Genomic DNA, 21,728 nt, shown 5'->3' on the forward strand with positions numbered 1-21,728 from the left:
GTTCCGGTGTCTACTTTTCATATTTGCAAGGATTCCTTGAGATTCCATAATTTTTTATAGAATGTGCCTTCATACATATGTCTTTACGAAGAGAAAAGATCCGCTTTATGCCAAATATTGACCATAAAAAATTCGCGCTTCTTCTCAGTCCACACACTGGAAAAATCGCCACTTTTCCTTTAATTCAAACTCATATTTCCGTCCTTCTCATTACCTTAATCTTTATGTGAGCCAATTATCGTCTAATTTCTTGAATTTGTGGTCATTTGTCCCGTTAGAGTGACCTCACGGTGTGATTCCATTCTCGCCATTTTTAATCTAAAATAAGCTCTCCCTGTAAAAAATGTATTATTTAATTAAAATAACGCTGGACTAGAGAAATTGTCCACTAAACATGTGGAATCTTTAGAAAATGTACCTTGTCGCATTTAGGCTCTCAATATGGCTTTTAATACTATACTTTTCCGGAATATCGGCTATAATCGTAAATAATAGCTCAATATGTACTGATTCACGCGCTGAAGGCTCACTAAAGCTCAAAATAGCAAAGGGTACGCAAAGAGGAGGAAGGAATGAGCGAATTTGTGGATACATTAGCCCTTCAGTAACGAATCGTAGCTTTTGCAATGGAGATTTAGTGGCAGGAGGAGAATATCGCACGGTAAATACCGAAAAATCGCATTTTAATGGAGGACTGGACAGCCGCGATCCAAGCGTCGCCTTTTGCGCGAACTTTGAAACTAACAGGAGGAATTTGGCATGTTCACTCTTCTTTGGTACCCAGACTAGCATCTACACGGACGCTCTCTGGGAACATGAACTTGAAACCGATAAAAAATATGAGAAGAAAAGGAAAAAGACTACGAAAACAGAAGCATCTGAGAGTTTGGAACCTCCGCAAGATCAAACGTCTACTTCCGATGTGGAATCCAAATTGCCTTTGGCTCCTCCTTACGAGGATGAGCCCTTAGAAACTATAAAAGAGACTACAGATCTTACAAAACCTCCGAGTTTCAAGAATGAGTGGACCCTAAAGAGGATTGCGCATGGTAGGGATTTTTGGCACAGATTCTGTGAGAATCCAAGTGAACACGGACAACGTGCACATCGCTGGATAAAGTTTACTCACGATAGATTTTTCTGTAATAGAATTTTGAAACGCACATACACGGAGGTTCATCCACTAAAAACCGGAAAACTGAGCAAAAAGGACCAAAGGAGACAAAAGAGTAGAATTAGGATCACCAGGGAAATCATAGGATACGACAATTCAAGTGAGACTAGCAACCTCGTGATATTGTTAAACTATCCGCAGGAGAGACTTGTGAAACTGGTGGAAGTTATGCGTCTTCCTGGAATCCTGGATTTAAGGAATTACGAAATGCTGGGTCTCTTGAGGTTCTCTTTGATCTACTTATCCAAGCTGAAGGGGTTCCGTAGTTTGGTAGAGTTTTTGCTCTCATTTGGAAGGTTAAATATCTGCGATGCTGCTGACTGTGAAAAGGTACCGGTGGCTGAATCCACAGATGAACCTCAGGAAGCCAATGGCAAACGCAAATACGGTCCAATAAAGACAATATTCCGCGAAGGAAATCGTGTAATGAGGCCACTCATATTTGCAAAAATAGGACGTTTTAGAAAGGACCCATTTCCTGAGCATTTGCTTATTCCAAGAAGGGCAAAGGAAAAGCCAATAAGGGAACCTTTTCCAATAAACGAACATGTTTGCTCTTTGAACAAATTTCTAGACAAGTGTCAGGAATTTATGCGTAAGAAATTGGAAACTGCAACTTATAATTACGATGAGACGATGGATAGAACGTTTTCAGATATATTTACGGATGCTCCAGAATATACAACGTATCAAAGTGTCAACAAAATTGACTACCCAACCACCTTTGAATTTTTGGACAATCTAAAGGAGCTTTTCATTCCAGAAGAAAGTAATGATAATTCTAAAGCTGAACACTCAGAGACGGATAATGGAAACATCCATTCATCATATAAATGGACAGCTCAAGACATAAAATACATGCTCACACGTATAAAGGGATTTGGTCTAACATCTTTAGAAACTATTATAAAACGATTTAGAGCGCTACATAACGAGATTGGATTCACGTATGACGAGATAATAAGGATAGGAAAGAAAAGCCCAATGGTATTTGCTACTGGAAATTACAAGCATCGCTGTCTGCAAATTTATGATCTCGACGAGGCATTTACTCATGAGATGGTACTTCAAATTGTTCGTAGCAATCCTGTTTTGCTTGGTGTAAACATTTCAAGGAGTATACGTCCAAAGGTATTTTATCTAACCAGAAGTCTCTGCCAACCAGTTTCCATGCTTTTGGACTTTCCAAAATTTCTTTCATATTCTCTATATGACAGAATCATACCAAGACACATTGCTCTAATGAATAAATACTACAATGGCGAATTCCTGAAGGTCTATAACTATTTATTTGAATCTGGCTATTATCATGCATATGGACAAATGGTAACTGACGAAAAGGTTCCGAATATACTTCCTGAAGGACATGCTGAACATCTGGGGGCTTACAAAACCCTCATTAATCAGGTTCCAATAAAGAAGATGGTAACATTGAGTGACCCCCTCTTTTGTGAGGAATTTGGAATAACATATAGGGGCCTTGTAGAAGGTAAAGTTCAAGCAATGAAGATTAGACTACCTTGTGATATGTTCTGAGTTTTATGAAAGGTGGTTCCGACAATGACGTTCTTTACATTTTATTGGCGCGACAAACCCCTATTCACACAATCTAGGGGTATTTTTACAAAGTCCTATAACTCACCGCATTTCAAATGGAGTTGTGTTTTAAATTTTAAACAGGTTTACATATGTGGACAGTCATACGCGTAATTGTACCAACGGAAAATCTCTAGTTAACATAAATGTAAAAATGTATATTAAGCGAATATGCTATTAAAATGCGGAAATGCCAGAAACAACGGCAAACAAGAGTGGAACAACACAGAAGGAAGTGGTCAAGAAGCCATCTTCCTTGACAAGGTTTAGTCTCTTGATCAAAAAGTCGTACAACTCCTCGGTAATTTGATACCATCCAAAAGTTCTCTTCTGAAAGTAGAGAAGCTCAGTCTCCTCGTTGTGTCCCTCTACAGCTATCTGGGCCAACAAGTTCTTCCTTCCGTCAGACAAGAAGGAAGATGAGATGCAGAATTCCTCATCGGAACCGGTCCATATGGTAGAATCTCCGTCGACAACCTTGGTGATTGGGGTACCATGAGCAACAATTGAGAAAGTGTATGGACTATCTTCCTCTGGCTTGACAGTCTCAGTCTCCTCTGGAAGAGCAGTAATATCAAGAGTGTAGATATCAATACTGTGTTCAGCCTCGTTAAAAGCAGAGGATTTTTCGGAGAGCCTTCCTGTAATGGTAATCTTGCCATGACGATCTTGGAAGGTATCAGCATCGATCTGAGCCCAATGTCCATCGAAGTGCTCAAAGAATAGTTCCTTATCAGCGGTCTTAACTGAGCAAATATACAAGCTACCTCTCTTGAAGAAGGTGGCACTAGTGCAGTATTCACCATCCTTTCCTTCCCAAACACGTTCCTCACCGTGATACAAGGCAGCAATCTTGAATCCAAGGAAAGGGGAAACMAATCGGGTCTCAACACCGTAATCGTTGTAGACAGTGTTGGTGAATGAACCCTCTTGTGAAGAAAGAACATCAACCTCTAAAGTGGATGACTTATCTGAAAGCCTTCCTGTAATGGTAATCTTGCCATGACGATCTTGGAAGGTATCAGCATCGATCTGAGCCCAATGTCCATCGAAGTGCTCAAAGAATAGTTCCTTATCAGCGGTCTTAACTGAGCAAATATACAAGCTACCTCTCTTGAAGAAGGTGGCACTAGTGCAGTATTCACCATCCTTTCCTTCCCAAACACGTTCCTCACCGTGATACAAGGCAGCAATCTTGAATCCAAGGAAAGGGGAAACCAATCGGGTCTCAACACCGTAATCGTTGTAGACAGTGTTGGTGAATGAACCCTCTTGTGAAGAAAGAACATCAACCTCTAAAGTGGATGACTTATCTGAAAGCCTTCCTGTAATGGTAATCTTGCCATGACGATCTTGGAAGGTATCAGCATCGATCTGAGCCCAATGTCCATCGAAGTGCTCAAAGAATAGTTCCTTATCAGCGGTCTTAACTGAGCAAATATACAAGCTACCTCTCTTGAAGAAGGTGGCACTAGTGCAGTATTCACCACTCTTTCCTTCCCAAACACGTTCCTCACCGTGATACAAGGCAGCAATCTTGAATCCAAGGAAAGGGGAAACCAATCGGGTCTCAACACCGTAATCGTTGTAGACACTGTTGTTGAACGGACCCTTTTGTGAAGAAAGAACATCAACCTCTAAAGTGGAGGCACCGGCTTCTCTAAGTTCACTAATCTTTTTGAAGAAGGAGGTAGAGCCTAATGACTTCCAAACATCGTTTACCTTTTCAAAATATTGTTGGCTAAGCTTGTTCTTGGCATCGATAATATCAAATCTGCACACAGAACGTCCGTAAGCAGAGAATGTCGAAACACCGGTAACCTTGGAGGCATCTAACTTCTTCCATATGGGCATAACATCATCTACAATGGATGAAACATTCATACCATGCTTGGGGACGAAACGCTTGTAGCTCAGTCCATTAACGTTGTGCTCATAAACAGAAATGTCGGACTTGCTTGGCTTGGAAATGTTGATTGCTACATCAAACTCGGCCTTTTCATCAAAGAGCGCGTGGGACCTCTTTTCATAGTATGTCTTATCTACTTGTACCCATGTGCCACTTTCGCGTTCGTGGAAAGAAGAAACGGGAGACCATACGTTACCCTTGATTACCTCAGCAAGATAAGCTACTCCGCCGCTGGAGATAAGATGCACAGAATTAGCATTGTTGCCATGTCCAGATTCCCAAACAACTTCTCCGTTGTACACAATTTTGGCAAGCGAATCTTGAACACGCGCGGAGAACATGCGGTAGTCGAGATTTCCATGGTGTGAATCAGTAACGAATACGTATGTTTCGTCTGGGTTAGCCAGATCAAGGGTGACATTGTCATAACCGGTTCCCTTGAATGCATATCTTGGGACACCCTTGCAGCTGCATAGTCCCAAGAGACCAAGTACGTGTAATACAACCAGTATCTTCATTTCGGTCAAGTTAAAGAAGGAATGAACGAAGAAGGGAGTTATTCCTGTACTATGGGGTCTTCAAGTGTGTCCTGGGAATTAGCCATCTGTAACTTGGCCCAGATGCGTATATTTCCTCTGGTTTTAGGATCCTTTGGTAGCCAATGTGTGTCTATATCAGGCCATGCGGTCGTGAGAGTAACCGTCGCTGTCTTGACGCGAAACGACAAGGGCTCCAATGATAGTCATTCCTCCTGTAATGTTAAGTGTCTGTCTATATATCCATCTTCCGCTTTTCTTGGCAGTTTTGTGGGTATTTATGTTCCTAAATGGTTGGTGTTGTGGATATGTGGAAAGAAGAAGTTCAGAGACGCCTCTTCCTCTGAGTGTGTTACTTCACATTCTGTCATCTATTACAGTTGTCTTGGTATTAATCAACAAGTTAATCACCGCGATTGTGTAGTTTTCTGTCTTTTATCACCAAATGTTGATATCCAGTATGGTTGTGTACATCAGCGAATTCGCCCTTGATGCTCCGAGGGGACTACCCATCCCTAAAGTTTTACTCTGCCAAATGTATACATTTAAATAAGTTGCAAGTGTGATACGGGTGAGCTTGAATGAGGTTTATTAAAATTATTAAATCCTCTGCCTAGTGGCAGATGTTAATCTACTGCATTGATGGTTGGTGCATCCATGGCACGGATGAATAACTGGAGTCTCGGATGAAGTTTGCTATGTTTTCAGTTGTATTTAGAAGGAGCTGGCTCTTTGGACTTGAAAAGTTCATATTCCCATCTAGTGAATTTTGACCTAGTAGCAAAGGAGACAGACAAATGACCATCTTTTTTTCGAGTTCTTCCTATTCGTTCTTACTTTCTTCTGCAGGAATTGGAGGGGCTTGTGGCCTTGGTACTGGCTTGTGCACAATATTGGTATTAAACTCTTTCCCATTTAAAAGTGTGTATGTAGTAAACTTTGGTCTCTTCTTTTCGTATTCCTCCGAACTCATCTCTTTCCAGCCTCCACCATTCTTCTCAAAGTACTCATGACTGCATTTTCCAATGGTGGTAAAGAGGTTAAGGTCCAAGAGCTCCAAATCCCCCTTGATGTGTCTAGTCACTGAAAAACACTTTTCGGTCTTGCCATCACCTTTCCATATGGAAGAGTTTCCATCTCTAACTTCAACCATGTTCTTCTCCTTACCTGGACCCAAACTAAAGGTGGTCCAGTCATTTTGTTCAATTTTTTTATTGAAAAAAATCCTTACTTACGTTTGAAATATCTAAAGTTACTGCGTTTGGGAATGAAAAACCAGTGTTTCCTGCCGATGAGGAATCATTCCCCGTCTGTTGACTGGTCTGAGGTTGCTCTTCTCCCTTCTTTGCATATGCAAGGCTCAATAAAATGAAAAGGAGGAAGGGGATTCTGTACCCATACATCACCACCGCAATAACAGCATCTGTATATATTAGAGAGATGGATGATGTGAACTTTCCGCATACACGTCTTGTAAAAAGAGGCAAATATCTGATCTTCCTCTAGGGTTCTCTCTGGGGTACAAGATGTTTGGGAAAGGAGAGTTTTTAGAGCATAAGATGGGACATTAAGGACTCAAAGCGGTGAATGTGTAAAGTTAAAAATATTGTAGATCCGTTGGTGCCGTTAGAATAAAGTGTTCTCGATGGAATCTCCACATTATATGGCTGTTGACAAGTACACAGTTCCAAGAGGTGATGCAAATGAGAGTTTTATTCTTCAAGAAGAGTAGCCCTTTCAAATAAGCAAGTGAATAGAGTCTGTGATTGCAGGAATGAGGTTCTTACGTGGTCAGTTTATCGATCCAATCCACTCATCCGACAACTCCTTTGACATTTTGATGATATCTGATTTGGAGCAGTTTTATGTCGCATTTCTCTCCATTGTTCCGTCACTCTTGCCGTGTATCTCCATGTAGATCCTACGCATCTTCTTTGTCCTGTCTCATCTTTTGTCATCCATTTACCTGCACAAACGAGCAGTTTGTCTTTTGAGGTCTAAGGTTAGTCAATGAGGGCCGATCAAACCTACATGCAGTGCTCGTCTAACTCTCCTGCATAAGTATCATGTGAGTTCATTTGCCGGAGATGCATAAACAAGAGGGGAGTTTCTACCACCTACCAAGGGTAAGGAGAACAAACTGCATTATATCCATAGGGAGTAGTCACAAGGAGTCACAGCGTTCCGCATGCATCTGAGATACACTCAGGAAAGTACCTTGGCGATAAATACGAATACAAACACGTTATAATGACAAGAGAGGTAATTTTGTGGAGAGAAATAGAGATTGACAGCAATACAAGATGTACCGGGACGAAGTTCATAGGTTAAAGGGCGGGTTTGTTTCAGAAGAGTTTATCCTTCAAACCCTCAACATTCGACAAACCAACGGCTGGGAACATTATTACATTTATCCGTACGTTGTTTTCATCATTTTCCAAATCATTAGGCCAAATCCAAACGTATTATGCCTAAGAAGAATTTTGGTTACAAAATAGTCAATGTGCAGTGAGTGTTCAATTTTTGACAATATTACGCTCACTGTATACGAATATTGGCAAAGCTGAAGATACTATAAAGACCTCAGTACTCCTAAACTGTGGTCATTCATTCCATTGATGCTCTTGCATGGATAAAAACTGTGATGAGTTAAAATAACGTGCATATTTAGCACGGACTGACGAGAGAATATTTTACAGTTAGTAAGGAGGCACAAACGGATATGGTGTGCATTCAGCTTCCTCTTTCTTCTTAATGAATGGAAGGTCAAAGAAGGGATCTTCATCTTCAGGTGGAGTATCTTCATAGACAATAAAGAGATGCTCCTTCTTTCCGAGAATAGTACTTCTGATATCCCTCGTATAAGATGTCATGCAGGCTCTATAGGCACCTTTGGCTGAACTCGAGTACCAGTACCAGAATGCCTTTTTTGTGGTAAAGTGTTTAGTAGGCCAGTTGTCCCTATCCTGTTCAGCCTGTTTATACGTTGTGAGATATCCGTTGCCCATGAATGCAAAACTTAGCATGGCCAAAGAAAATCCAAAAGCATTAACAGTAGCCATAGCTGGATTCCTCTTGCTCTTACCTCGATGTGAATCCCATTCTTGCATAGCAGCTCCACCCATCCCAGAAGCCCTAGTTACCTGAACACACCAATCGTATGCTATTGTAAGGATAGCAAGAACCCAAAAGTTATTCATTCTAAAAATATCTGATACTCTTGGATAATGCAAAGATAGTATAAATAAGGCTCCAAGTAATACTTCGAATACATAAAACATCCACATGTCATGCCATCCTGATTTGTCCCATGGGCTGTTTGGACCTTGACCATACTGAGATAAAACAAAGATAGTCATGCCTGGTATTGCACTCATGAACAAGACAACCAAGTCGATGTTGTAACCAGTGCTAACATCAGTCAGTTTATAAGGAGCAATAGCAGGATAGAAGAAATTCTGCATTCCAAATCCCAAAGTAGTCAACATAATTGGAGATAAGGCCTTACCTAGTCCATTAAAATTAGTCTCCTTTGCTTCAATTTTTTCACTCGCATATGCAACAGACCACAATATTGCGGATATCCCAGATACAAACACTGCAAGTGATAATTGTCCGACAATTAACTTGTAGGGAATGTTGGTAACCATCCATGCCTTTGCAATCTTTGTGAATAGAAACTGGTAAGCAGATACCATGATGGCAGATAACTGCATAGAACCTATGTAATAAGCTACGTCCTTCCCTATTACTCCCAGAAGGCAGACATTATTTGAACCGAATACCATCGATGAGAAAATAATTGCGCAATAATAGTACATGATGTGCCCCTTTTTCCCTCCATTGTAATATATCAGTAGCAGAGCTAGAAAGGATAAGAAATAAAGCCAGCTTGATATTGTAGAAATAATAGGTAGACTTCTAGCAAAATTCTTAGTGCTGGGTACTAGTATATTAAGAAGAAGCGATCCAAAGAATGTAGACAGCCTGAAGGCAATAATAGTCCTGTTAATATACAATCCCACGTAACTCCTAGGGAGCATGAATCTGTCAACCGCATAACTCCCAGAAGAAACTATGAGAATAAATAACTGAGAAGAAGTAAAGCCAGCCAAGAAGGCAGCTGCCTTTTTCACAGCGTCATTACCATTCGACTGCGAAGACATACTGTTCATCCCATAGACACTTGTAACTAGTTATAATTTCCAAGTGCTGGTGCCTTAAGACACTCATTTAACGGCTCCTGATTCTCATCTTGTAAAACGTTCTAGACAAAGTATGTAGCAATGCATAGTTAACAGTACTAGACATGAGGGATGGTAGTCAATACAACCTCTATAATCCACAAAAACCAAACTTTGTCACGTTTTCCAAGAGAATACAAGATGAGAGTGATCCTATTCCTGGGCAAGGAAGAACGGATTCTATGCCCCATGGTAGCGAGGAAAATTCTTCTTCAGCGAAGAAAATTATTCTCTTTTCTTCTCTAAAGGTTTTGGCGTTTATTTACTCTTTGGTGCCAATACAAGTTTGTCTACCATCTTGTTTCCTCTCCAATTCCTCTGTATTCTCCTCTGTCTAGTCATCCCTGGAGAGTTTCAGAGACCCATCTAGACATTATTCAAGGGACCCAGTCGACTGATATTTTCGTTAGAGTTTTTAAAGCTTTGCAAGTTACCCCTGCATGTTTGGTTTTAGCGGTGTACATCCCATGAATAACCGCCCCTACTGACCTGCATGATAGGTCACCCAGATTGAGCATAATCGTGGAATTCTAGTCAAGTTGGTACTTCATTATTACAGGCCGTTTCTAAGATTTTTAGGGCACCAATAGGTACGTATTAAAAGGCATGTATTACCAATCTGGTTGCCATAAAGAGAGGCAAAGTGTTTGCTCCCATGACCTCCACGAGCTTCCGGTATGCTGTCTTTACAAGAGAAACGAATTTGCTCCTTACTCCTCTTATATACCATTCTTCCACATTGGAGGTTAGATATATCTTCTAATCCCTGGTGTGTCGTACGCTTTAATGGTCTCTGGTCATCTTATTGGTATTACATTGCAGTTAATGTCGTAGCAAGCAGATGGTACATTTATGTCCTTTGGTAGGGGCTTTGGTTAGTGTGTAGGTAAATGGCCTACTATAAAACAACAAGATGTTTAAATACACTATTCGTGTCGCTAATGCCCATTTTTGGAAGAATTTCCGTAAAACTTCAGGAGACTTGGCTTTGGGTGTAAAGAAGCTTTGACAGGGATCCCTACATTCACAAACTGTCTAAAGATGGTATAGGATAACTACTTTATTCAAATAGTGCGTGAATATAAAGCATTTTAATGGTATTTTGGAGTTAGGATGTCTGCATTTCCGGAATATTTAAATCTGTCCAGTGGTTCCGTTGTTGCTCAAAAATGCCCTCATTCACCATTTATCTCAAGAATATTTCTGCATTTTAAAGTGAGCTTAATTTTAATAGGGTGCTGCATTTATCTAAGAAATGAAAATGTCTTTTGGTCCATCGGTTTCCCTTCCATATAGTAACCGACTCAGTGTCTACCTTGTGCTCTATAGATACTTCTATTCCTGTCACATTTTGATGGTATTTGAGATCCTCTTCCATTTTCATTTCATAGATCTTGGACTAACGATTATAGGCTCCCTAGCATTCCAGTATACCAACAAGAGAGGAGTATAGAGAGGGAGTGTCTAATGGGAGAGAGTTGTCCTGCTATACAGCAGCATTAAATTAACCTCGTTAACAATCTAATTATCTGTCTTGTAGCACTTCTATTTGGGTTGAAGAAGAAGTTATACGCTTCAGTTCCAACGCCTCCACTGGTGAGGCCCTCTGCTACATAACCTGCTATATCTCCTGCAGAAGGTCCTTCACTATTTCCATTTATTTTCTTAAGAAGTTCCAAAATCTTAGGGTCATCCTCACTATTTAATTCATCTTCAACTGCTGGAGTCCATTCATTACTTGCTTTTGAAACTCTCTTGATCCATGCACTATCCAATGAAAAGTAAATGAGTAGTGGACTGCCACCTGTCAGAGGATACCAGTAAACAGTAACAGTGTTTATATGTCCAGTGATGCTAATTCCAGAAATATCTTGATGATCATTCTTTAGTCTTCCAACAAAGCCTCCAGGAGTATGAGTGACCTTAGTGTATTTATCTTCGTTCGAAGAATATATGGAAATAGCATTCTCTTTACAAGCGGAACAAGAGTAATTAGTGCTTCTACCAGGAACACCCTTCTCTGTGAGATCTATAATATGAGCGTGGCTTTGTGCCATACCACATCCTCGTCCATTTTGTATCACTTATTCAGTAGCATTTCCTACTAGTCCCTCCATACTATCTTCCAATCATCCTTCATAGTATTCACCCATTGTAGTAATACTCCATTAATGTCTCAACTGGTGTAAGGATGAAGACTATGGATGCATAACACTCCTCTAAACTGTTCCTAGAGATTTTCCTTAGTATACTCCATCTCCCCAAGTATCTATCCATAGTAGTAGTCTTCTCAATACCTCTACTAGACTTCTTAATGCATGGACAGATGTCTATATCTCCATTATTATTTCTAAACAAAAGTGACTTCCTGAGTCCATCCTGTGAACAAATTTGCGGAAGCCTTCGGGAGGAACATGGCCAGAGTCTCAACCTTGCCTTTCCTCAACAGATATCAGGGAATGTCCAGAAGATTCATTCTTGGACCAGTACTCGCAGATATTCTTGAGGTCTAGACAAACTGTATGTTTCTTTGAAAGGTAGTGAACAGTGGTATAAGTACGGAGACCTGTCTTAGAGGAGCTGTAACAATGGTCTCTACAAGGACAAGCACCATCCTGATTAAGATTCTTCTGAAAACAATCCTTTTCTAGTCCACCTTGTTTACCAGCCTTAGTAAGTAGGTTCTGTAGGTCACCTTCAGTAATATACATGTCCTTATTAAGAGATCCACCTACCAACTCGTTACATCCACTCTTCCCTGGACAATAATATCATTTCTCTCCATCAGTAGTAACAACCACCAGACTTCTCATGAAATAACACTGCCAACCCTTCTATTCCTTCCACTCTCCCTATGACAAGTTCCGGTGATTAGCCAATGAGAAATTCCCATGCAAACCTTTGCCAAGTCTCCATCCTCTCATTCAAATGTACATATAGTCACCGAGTACACACTGGAAAAGACAAACTATAGACATCCATGGCTATGGGCCTATCCTCATTCTTTACACTAAATGAATGAAAAATTGTGAGGATGTGCAAAAATTCCACGGGATTTTCTTTCTTGTGGCTGAAAGCCGAAAAGGGCCACACCTCCCACATGAGGTTCTTCCCAGTGCCAATTTTGTGGTCTTTGGTTGGCATTCTCGGGACAAATATGTACTTTTTTCTCATTGGACGTTTAATCTCCAGGAATATCGCAGGGTTTGGCAAGAATCGCCGGGGTTTCAGCTCCAGCATCGACGTTGGCAAAGTAAATGTACACATTTGTGAAATATGGACTTTATAGGATAATAATGGGTCTGGAGTAGTCAAAGGACCGGATTCTGATCCAAACGGCGTCATGGGTCCACCCAGTAACAGCACAGGGTAAGCGATTTTGATGGCAAAGCCATTGCACATCTCCATCATTCACGTACATACCAATCACAATCCATATAGGCAACTCGATGACTCGGATTATGTCTTCTCATTCGATCCGATGCTAAAGTCTAAAGTCATTCAAATCTCTGGAGATTGTCAAGGATCAGACTTTTCGAGAAAAATTCAAACTGCCAGAGACTTTATCAAATCCGGACATAGAGTAGAAGTTGTAATCTACACGAAACAGGGGAAAACTACAAAAACCCAAACGGACAAAGTGATAGAAGCCATACACTCTGCATTACCAAGACAAATCGATATCGTATATTCACACCTTTCAGACATTGCAAAACCATTCACAATAAAAAGCAGGTCTAGAGGTCATGCCAGACAATTTATAATAAAATTTTGGCCAATATGAAGGAAATTGTAAATTTTACAAGTGACATGAAAATGTCAATAAAAATCCTTGTGGATGTCTAGCTCCTCTCTAAGAGCTTTAAAATTTAAAACCTGTTGAGTATATTCGTCAAGGTTCATATTGTGAGCCTTGAGTAACGCTGTTCCAGTTTTCGAATTGAAAAGAGTGACGTAAAATGAAGATGAAAAAAAGTCTTCCAGAGTTTTAAAACGCTTTATAATCTCGTGAGCTCTTCCAGGATAAATTTCCGGTACTTTGAAGTCCTTGTATCCAGAAAGGATACAGTAGTCTATAAACTGGGCTCTGGTTAATTCCATCGCGTTTAGTAGATCTCGATGGTTAATACAACTACATTTGGTCTTTCCTAAATAATTTCTTATAACGTTGGGGGCCCCAAATGCGATAACATCAGTATCGTCAGATAAAACATAACTTGAAGGGCTTGAACAAAATTCAACACATCGTCTTCCTATGTTATCTTCTCTAATTTTCACCTTTGCACGTCTATCCATCAATCTTTCAGATATTGTAAGTACGTCTTCTTGTCTTAGGCCTATACAGAGTTTATACTCACTCCTGCCTTCAAAATGATCCACTAGTGCAGAAAGGATCCGGCTATCTTTTGTATCTAGTACATTAACGTATGACTTTGATCTGAAAGGAGGCAACGATCCGATCACAAACACCACTTCAATGTCACTAATTTTGCTTAAGGCTGAATTTAAAAGCATCAAAGGTCTAGCCGCGAAATTTAGAATGTGGCCACGCAGGGCTTTAATATCTATATGCTTTGTGCCTATAATATAAATGTGTCGTGAAGGCAAGAGAAAATGTTTTATAAATATGTATGGAAAATGGGAGAGTTGTCCAAGATATTGAGCATAACCAAAGGGGAGTGAGAGTATTTGTGGTTTCAATGTGGTAGATTAATCAAATATAGTTTCAAAGGTAGCTTAAATGCTCCTAGAGATTTTCCTTAGTATACTCCATCTCACATAGTATCCTTCCATAGCATCAGTCTATTAGACCACCTACTCAGTATCCATTTGCATCAACAAGATAACAATGTCAAAATAAATCTTGAAGGATTTGTCAAGAGTAGACAGACTATTCATGCATTAACATAACTTGTTATGTGATACAGGCTTGTTAGTCACCTATTTTCAGATAACCTACAGTCCTCTATTCCAAAATCTACCACTCTAGCACTCTTTTCAGCATTCATAGATATTAAATCTGTCTAACCCAAGGATCTCCTTTAAAGCGATTATAAAGTTTCCAACCAGTGAAACAAGCCAAGGCAGAAGTTGTAAGAATGCCAGCGGGAACTCCTATAGCTATACCAGGATTAGAGCCAGAAGTGTTATCAGTAGCTTTATAGGCTGGAGAAGGTCCAGCTCCATGACGGTTTTCTTGAGGAAGAGAGCCTGAGAGTGAGGATTGAGCAGCAGCTTTAGCTTCTTGAAGAGGAGCAGGATATGGTTTACCAAGATCCTTTTCGACTTCAGTTCCACCACAACCTCTAGCACCTTTGTCTTCTTCCTCATCATTTTCTTCTTCTTCGTCAACATCACCACTGGTTTCTTCGGATTCTTCATGTTGAACTCCATTCTGTCCAAGATGTTCCGGACCAAGAGTACATTCTTCCAAGTCGTTACATTTAGAGCTATTTAGTTCCCTCACAAGATCATTCCATTTATCACACTCAAGGTTACTGAAATGCTCGGGTGTTATGTTAGGGAGACCGAAGACATCTTCCCATTGATTGTTACCAGTAGTAGGCCTCTGGAACCACTTTCCCAGGGGGTGAAGATATATCAGTTTTGGAGTACTATCCTTACAGTAAAATGCATATACGGTAACTGGCTCCTGAGTTGGGAATTTAATACGTCCTCTTTGATTATTGTCACCACTATGATATAACCTAATTCCTGATAGTTTAGATCCAACATCAATCTCATGTTTGTGATATGGAATGGAGTTTGAGTTCCTATGTGCACAGGAAACAGTCTTTTTCTTAACAGTGACCTTTCCACCCTTTTCTTTACAATGCCTTCTACTACAACAGTACCTCTTTTTTGTATTAGTCTTAGAATTGGTTTTTCTAAGATCTATGGTGACTGCGCTATTGAGTAAACAATTGAGTTTGTCAAGCTCCTTCTCAAGAGCTTTACCAGTGAGTGGAGGTTTAAAATCTTTCTTTAGTGGGCTCCATTTAGGGCTACCATTTCCCCTGTTGTAGTAATAATCATAATCACCATCCTCTTTCCAGACCTCTATAAGAAGGGGATTCTTCATGGAGGTGTCTCCAGACCAGTACCACACCGCCAGATGTTTGATATTTGCAATTGTTTCAATATCTGAAACTTTACCACCTCCAAATATCACCTGTGCTACTGTGAAAGTCTCTCCACTTTTAGCACCACTTTTAATATGTGTGAGTTTTACAAAGCCAGTGACTCGCGGATACTCTTCCTTAGTAAGACTAACATCATTGTCATCAGGCCCTCCATATGTTATGGAAGTTCCCGTTACTTCTCCGTAAGGAACATCCTTGCTTGTGTTTATGATAACGCCTGGTGGAGATTGAGTCATTCCGGACTACAGCCTAAGAGGGCCAAGTAGTGACTAAATTATCTCCATTCTCAGATTCTCACCCATCCCCCGTTAAGCACTCCCATTTTAGACAACCATTCATTCATCCTCCCTCACAACTAGCTCACCGTCAGAGGGTGTCCACAGAACAAGATGAACAACTATCAACAGAGTCTTCAGTAGTACAATCAACACTCACGTCAGTCGATACAACTTCGAGGTCTATCCACTCTCCATAAACTTCCACCGAGTCCATAACACAGTCCACTCATGAAAAGCTCCCATACTGCTATTCTTGCATTATACAACTCGATGCTTGGCATACCATAATGATAACTCATTCATCTGAGGATGAATTTGCACCACTCTTCCACTCATTCCATAGTAGTAATCCATCATCCATCCTTATTCTAGAGACTCCATTTGGTCGTCCAGTAGTACCACTAGTAGAGTAAGAGAGTCTCTAAAGAGTCTACTGGAGTAAGAGCAACTGACAATTCAGACTCATATACTGCGTATGCTTGCCACTTCTCCTCTATTCACTAGGCTAATAGAGTCTCCATCACTGTTCTTTAAGCTCCCGTTGGTCGCCCATTCATTACACTCATTCCATAGTGATATACTACCTAGTCGTTGACGTCGGTAGGTCACCTGTTTCAGTACTCCTTACAGTAGTACTTGCACAGTGATAATCCCACTAGTAGGAAGAGCTCCTGCTAGTCGCTCAGGCTCCGCATACTCGTTTCACTCGTATACTCCGCATTCAACTTACCTCGTAGATAGTGAGAGCGTCGATGTTCCAGGGTCTTGTTAAGTGCACCGTAAAGTGACCTTCGTAGGACCGAATTGCAGTCGATAAAAATCTGTCTTCCAGCCAGGTACTCAAAAGAGGTACTTGCCACGATGAGAGATGGATATTTGGAGGTTATATAGGGAATCAACGAGCTAATTCCCATCTCAATCGTCACATTTTGCGATAATTAAATTTGATGTTGCGCTGCGAGGAAAATTCCCCGAGAATTTTCTCTGCCAGGCCAAGTGTGTGGCCTGCAGTTGGCCGGGCGTCCAAAGGGGCCACAGAGGCACACATTTTCCAAAATGGCACAAAATTCTTCCTTTCATGTCCAAAAGTTCCGCAGGGGGCACCAATAGCCCTCAGGTCCGTCCACTAGACACGGAAGCTCCAGTAACGACTGATTCTGTCCTTAATCTCGAGTTATACGTCAAGCAAACGATTCCAATCCTCTCTAGAGTCCAAGGTAACCGTAAGATGCCAAAATAGTGGCTAGTTGTCTAGACAGCAGGGTAGCTAGTTGTATAAATGAAAATGTCTAGCCATTTTGACTCCTGGCTGTATCTCTGCTCTTGTCACTTTATACATTCATGTAATATACGAATTGGTAATTTTTCATGTAGTTTTGTAGTCGATATATAATGGAGATAACCGCTGCTACTTTAGACGCAATGATTGAATCCAAAAAGGACAGTCATAAAGCAGTAGTTGGAACCGTCAATGAGATTAAGGCAAACGGTGGTATGGAGATGCATAATGGAGGAAAGAGAACTTGTGAAGACGGGAGGATGAATGATCCAACCAAAGCCTCTTTGGTCACCTGTGATTCAAAAGGAGAGATAAAGTGCATAGATGAACCAGTGTGCAAAGCCATGAGCACAAATGAGCCGGATTATGATGTAAAGTCTCAAGAAGATAGAAACGCAAAGTTTGAGAAGTCATCCGATGATAAGGTAGACAATTTGCATGGTGATAATGATAAAATGTGCACTCATGAGTCAAATAAAAATAACATGCATACTTGTGAGTCGGACAAGGAAATAAAGTACAAGAACGAGTTTGTTTACAATATAGGGTGTGATGATGAATCTATTGACAATGTACTATACAAGACTAAATCTTTGGACAGTGAAATGTTCAAAGTTGACAAATCTGCCCAAACACCAACACATGAATACAAACCCTGCAGAATATTCACCGCGGAGTGCATTTCAGCAGAGGGATACAAGCCATATATGAGTGATTACAGAGATGGTGCGGATGCAACAAACTTTGCAAATTATAATGACTGTTCCTATTACCCAAGTATTGCTCACGAATCCACGCATGTTATACCTCTTTTGGCTTCCATATATTCCACACTTTCCAAAGTCATTACCGACTTCAAAAGTTCCTATGGAACCCTAGAGAGGGTACAGAGTATGATTTCATGGTACAAGCACTTTGTTGACGAGCACAAGAGATATGCTTGCATAGATTCTCCTTGCTGTATGGATACAGAGAATGTTCCCATGACCAACTCTGAATCGAATATAAACTGCGCAATGGAGATTTTAAGGAATATGGAAACTTGTACGTCAATGCCAGATTACACGATCATGCTGCAAGGTTCAAAGTGTTACAGGCACTCTAGTTCATTGCATGCAGAGGAATTTATGGAGTCTCCATTCCAAGCATCAAATATCAATAACCCTGAGGATCCAAGTTCTGTGGAATCTCTTCAGTTGCCAATAAGTTGTCTGTACTCTGTGGAAACTCCACAGGAAACTAGAAGGATGAAAACTGTGGAAATAGAGAGCATAACCGTTTCCGGGGGAATCATCCAGAGTATAGAAGACGAAGAAAGGACAAAAGGCAGTTATACTGTGGATCCATCTTCTGCGGAGACTCCGCATGCATTATCCTCCACATACACATTTCCACTCGCCTCAAGGGTGACATGCAACTGCCTTTTAAAGGTAGTGGTAAACCATGCAGTGGCTGGTTTATATATTGGAAAGAATGGGACGCATTTAAAGATGCTGCAGGAAAAGTATAGGTTCAGATTAACGCAATCTGGGAGAGGTATACGAGGGGATTTCACAGGGGTCGGATATCCATGCCATAGGACAAATACAACTCTCTTGTTTGATGGCCCACTGGTACATATTTTGTATGCTCTGAGGCCGCTTTACAGAATCATTCAGGATGACATGTTAGCATTGGACCAAGAATCGACAAGGATTGTTAATGGGCACACTCTCAGGGTAAAGTTTGAACTAAACCTTGTAGTTCCCGTAGACAGGAAACGGGTATTACTTCAAAATGCCGGAAAACGATGCATGCAGCTAAGAAACACCTCTGGGGTTGATATTATAGCTGGGAAGCAAAACTTTGAACTTGGAAATATACGTGAAAGCATCGTCACACTCTTGGGGTTTGATGATGCTGTAGAACGAGCATGTGAATGGCTTTGCATTTTTATCCAAGATAGCGACGCAATCTCCTCTGGAGACTATATGTTTATGGAGTATCCCAAATACACACTTGCTGTACCAGAACACTAGGATGATGTGACCCAGATTTGGGCTGTAACGGTGCATTGCATTCATTGATAAAACTGAGTCGCACGTTTAAAGAGGAGTCTCTATTACCTACCAAGGGTAGAGGGAATGTTCACATATAATTGGCAGAATGTGCATATGTTATACATATTAATCTATGTAAAAAATGAAGTGAACGAGAAGCAAGCCATTCTTGAGCCAATTTAACATTAGAGATCCTTGTTTCAAACAGGGACTAATGCATGGAGTAAAAGAGTGTATGTATAGAACCCAATGACTTTTGTGCATTAAAGTAAAGGGTCAATTTGAGAATATTCTACTGGATCCATGATGATCCTCTAGACACTCTTTTGTTGACTCATGATCCTACTCTTGTTCCTCCGTACACTGGTGATTCAATGGTACCATGTTGAGTCAGTAGTCTCCCTCTCATACAGTACCAAGATTACCAGTGAGTCTAATGTACCAGGGTGAATCTATAATAGGCATAATGTGGATTATTGAGTAGAGAATAGGGATAAAGTGCCGAAAGGAGTATCATCTATAGACCGCTCCAAGTCACTATACAAGACGGTAAACCTGCACATTGTAGACTGCATGCACAGTTTAAAGCACCCATTTCACAAAACTGTCAATAGATAAAGTGCAAGGGCTACATTTAAAAATTATGCCAATGGCAATAAAACCAACTGCATTTAAATCTTTAAAACTCTCGAGTACTAAATTTCAATATAAACCTTTTACTTTCCCGATATCCAATTACTTACACTTCCCCAAGCACTAGAAACCAACGAAGTTGCACTTCCTATGACGCTAGAGGCGGAGGGAATAGCAGAGGCCATAGCTACTCCAGTTCCAACATTACCAGTACCACTGGGACTATTATTGCCAGGAGCAGTTCCTCCTTCAGAAGTTTTAGCTTCTTGAGATTTTTCTAGCTCCTTCTCTTCTGGAACCTTGAGAGTACCGTCCTCTTTGGCTTCTGAATTTTGACCTGTGACTTCAGGAGTTGGTGTTCCACTCATGTATTTATATGCCGATGAAAAGCATGATCCTACAAAAGTTCCGGCTGTTGCACCTGCATTAAAAACCGTCTCTCCGGCACACCATATTCCATTGACAGCGCTCCTAGTTATCGGGAATTTATCGCCAACATAATTTGCAACATTTGCAACGGTATCATAGGTGACTTTCCCGGCATAATATGCTCCATCAATAGCGGTACTAGTGGCCGTTGGAGCATTTTCATAGACGTAATTCGCAGCGGCTACACCCGCATTGTAAGTAGCCTCTCCAGCAGACCATGCTCCATTTATAACCACCGGGGCAGCATAAATCACTCCCTTTGTTGCCAAGGCAACTCCCTGTCCTAAATAACCAGCACCAGTCGACACCAGACCACCAGTGAATGAAAGTCCACTGTGCAAAGTCGGAGCCTTTACCTCTAGGTAATCCGAAGCGCACTGCATGCCAGCAGCCGCTTGATTATAGGCGTATGATAGAGGCGGCGAAGCATAGTCTACGGCCGATTTGCCAACTTCCCAGAGACTGGAGGCCCCGGAATATAGCAAACCTCCAGCTTGAGGGTCAGTAACAGGTTCAGTGCCATGGTCTTCCTTGGCTTTTTCTTCTTCGCCTTCAGGTTTAGTAGCAACATCTCCATCGTTCTCAGATGTGGATTTCTCTGGAGTTGCCTTGTCGTTAGTCTCTGGTGTACTGGATGCTAACAATGATTTGCCATAATTCAATACGCTATTGAGAGCATCTGTCAAAACTGAGGGCTGAGATTCTCCTCCATCCCTGACTGTACATGACCTTCCGCAGAACCTAAGGACAAGGATTAGAAAGGACTAGACTTACCGCCATTGGCTTGATCTGGAACTGGTTTTCCTCTGAGGTTTTGGGTGGAGGAAGAAGTCGAGTCGACATTTTCTTCTTCCTTGGCCAAATCTCTTCCTCCCACCTCTTCCGGGACCTGATCACTACCTAGCGAGTTACAAATTCCCAGAACCAACAAGAGAAGAACCGAAGCTTTCATCGCGGTAAATCGGTGACTAAGGGAAGAGATCTGAGCCCTCATGGGGTCTCTTAATGTGTGAGATCTTCCGTATATTCTGGGCCATTTCTTTATACTTTATGAGAGGCTTTGACGGAGAATATCTGTGCCAATCGTGTGGGAGATTAATGGTCTCCTCCTAGTGGTACCAACTCTCAGGAATCCTCTCTTGAGACACATTTGTCTCGTTGTGCATATTCTCTCCTTTCTTCAAACAAGGGGAATTTATAAGGTTACACAGGTTTAACTTGCGAGTATTCCACAGGAGCATTAATTGGTCGGTCTTCTAATCCAAATTCCAGTCTCTTCATTCCTTCACTTGGGAAGATGATTTGTGGACTGACATTTAGCTCTGCGGGCATCTATTCGATGTTTCAGAGTATTAAACTGTTAAGGATAACGTTTAACCTACCACGAAGCCGTCATGTTACGGCCTGCCTAATTAGCCCGAATGCAATGACTGAGTTACAAGAACAAGTTTATTGTGACAATTTAGAA

At 41.0% G+C, this 21,728-nt stretch overlaps 8 protein-coding genes across 8 annotated transcripts, besides 1 other annotated feature; 3 read left to right on the top strand and 5 right to left on the bottom strand.

Annotated features, from left to right (window-relative positions):
• Nucleotides 1-337: 337 nt before the first annotated feature.
• Nucleotides 338-365: a sequence feature (AT_rich).
• Nucleotides 366-412: 47 nt separating this feature from the next.
• On the top strand, nucleotides 413-2,710 carry BEWA_039890 (conserved hypothetical protein; the record flags this gene model as incomplete). The annotated part of the gene is made up of 1 exon (XM_004833346.1): nucleotides 413-2,710. The coding sequence occupies one exon, from the start codon at nucleotides 413-415 to the stop codon at nucleotides 2,708-2,710; it is 2,298 nt and encodes a 765-aa protein (XP_004833403.1).
• Nucleotides 2,711-2,947: 237 nt separating this feature from the next.
• On the bottom strand, nucleotides 2,948-5,197 carry BEWA_039900 (signal peptide containing protein; the record flags this gene model as incomplete). The annotated part of the gene is made up of 1 exon (XM_004833347.1): nucleotides 2,948-5,197. The coding sequence occupies one exon, from the start codon at nucleotides 5,195-5,197 to the stop codon at nucleotides 2,948-2,950; it is 2,250 nt and encodes a 749-aa protein (XP_004833404.1).
• A 2,717-nt stretch (nucleotides 5,198-7,914) lies between these two features.
• BEWA_039910 (conserved hypothetical protein) lies at nucleotides 7,915-9,390 on the bottom strand (the record flags this gene model as incomplete). Its single annotated transcript, XM_004833348.1, has 1 exon — nucleotides 7,915-9,390. The coding sequence occupies one exon, from the start codon at nucleotides 9,388-9,390 to the stop codon at nucleotides 7,915-7,917; it is 1,476 nt and encodes a 491-aa protein (XP_004833405.1).
• Nucleotides 9,391-10,958: 1,568 nt separating this feature from the next.
• On the bottom strand, nucleotides 10,959-11,516 carry BEWA_039920 (hypothetical protein; the record flags this gene model as incomplete). The annotated part of the gene is made up of 1 exon (XM_004833349.1): nucleotides 10,959-11,516. The coding sequence occupies one exon, from the start codon at nucleotides 11,514-11,516 to the stop codon at nucleotides 10,959-10,961; it is 558 nt and encodes a 185-aa protein (XP_004833406.1).
• A 1,100-nt stretch (nucleotides 11,517-12,616) lies between these two features.
• BEWA_039930 (conserved hypothetical protein) lies at nucleotides 12,617-13,243 on the top strand (the record flags this gene model as incomplete). Its single annotated transcript, XM_004833350.1, has 3 exons — nucleotides 12,617-12,712; nucleotides 12,749-12,828; nucleotides 12,901-13,243. The coding sequence occupies 3 exons, from the start codon at nucleotides 12,617-12,619 to the stop codon at nucleotides 13,241-13,243; spliced, it is 519 nt and encodes a 172-aa protein (XP_004833407.1).
• A 35-nt stretch (nucleotides 13,244-13,278) lies between these two features.
• BEWA_039940 (conserved hypothetical protein) lies at nucleotides 13,279-16,794 on the bottom strand (the record flags this gene model as incomplete). Its single annotated transcript, XM_004833351.1, has 2 exons — nucleotides 13,279-14,039; nucleotides 16,611-16,794. The coding sequence occupies 2 exons, from the start codon at nucleotides 16,792-16,794 to the stop codon at nucleotides 13,279-13,281; spliced, it is 945 nt and encodes a 314-aa protein (XP_004833408.1).
• Nucleotides 16,795-17,272: 478 nt separating this feature from the next.
• On the top strand, nucleotides 17,273-19,177 carry BEWA_039950 (hypothetical protein; the record flags this gene model as incomplete). Its single annotated transcript, XM_004833352.1, has 1 exon — nucleotides 17,273-19,177. One exon carries the CDS (start codon nucleotides 17,273-17,275, stop codon nucleotides 19,175-19,177), a length of 1,905 nt encoding a protein of 634 aa, XP_004833409.1.
• A 737-nt stretch (nucleotides 19,178-19,914) lies between these two features.
• On the bottom strand, nucleotides 19,915-21,212 carry BEWA_039960 (signal peptide containing protein; the record flags this gene model as incomplete). The annotated part of the gene is made up of 2 exons (XM_004833353.1): nucleotides 19,915-20,978; nucleotides 21,035-21,212. 2 exons carry the CDS (start codon nucleotides 21,210-21,212, stop codon nucleotides 19,915-19,917), a joined length of 1,242 nt encoding a protein of 413 aa, XP_004833410.1.
• Between the last annotated feature and the right edge of the window lie 516 nt (nucleotides 21,213-21,728).

Source organism: Theileria equi (genome assembly GCF_000342415.1).
Source record: "Theileria equi strain WA chromosome 2 map unlocalized gcontig_1105316255037, whole genome shotgun sequence".
Lineage (NCBI taxonomy): Eukaryota > Apicomplexa > Aconoidasida > Piroplasmida > Theileriidae > Theileria > Theileria equi.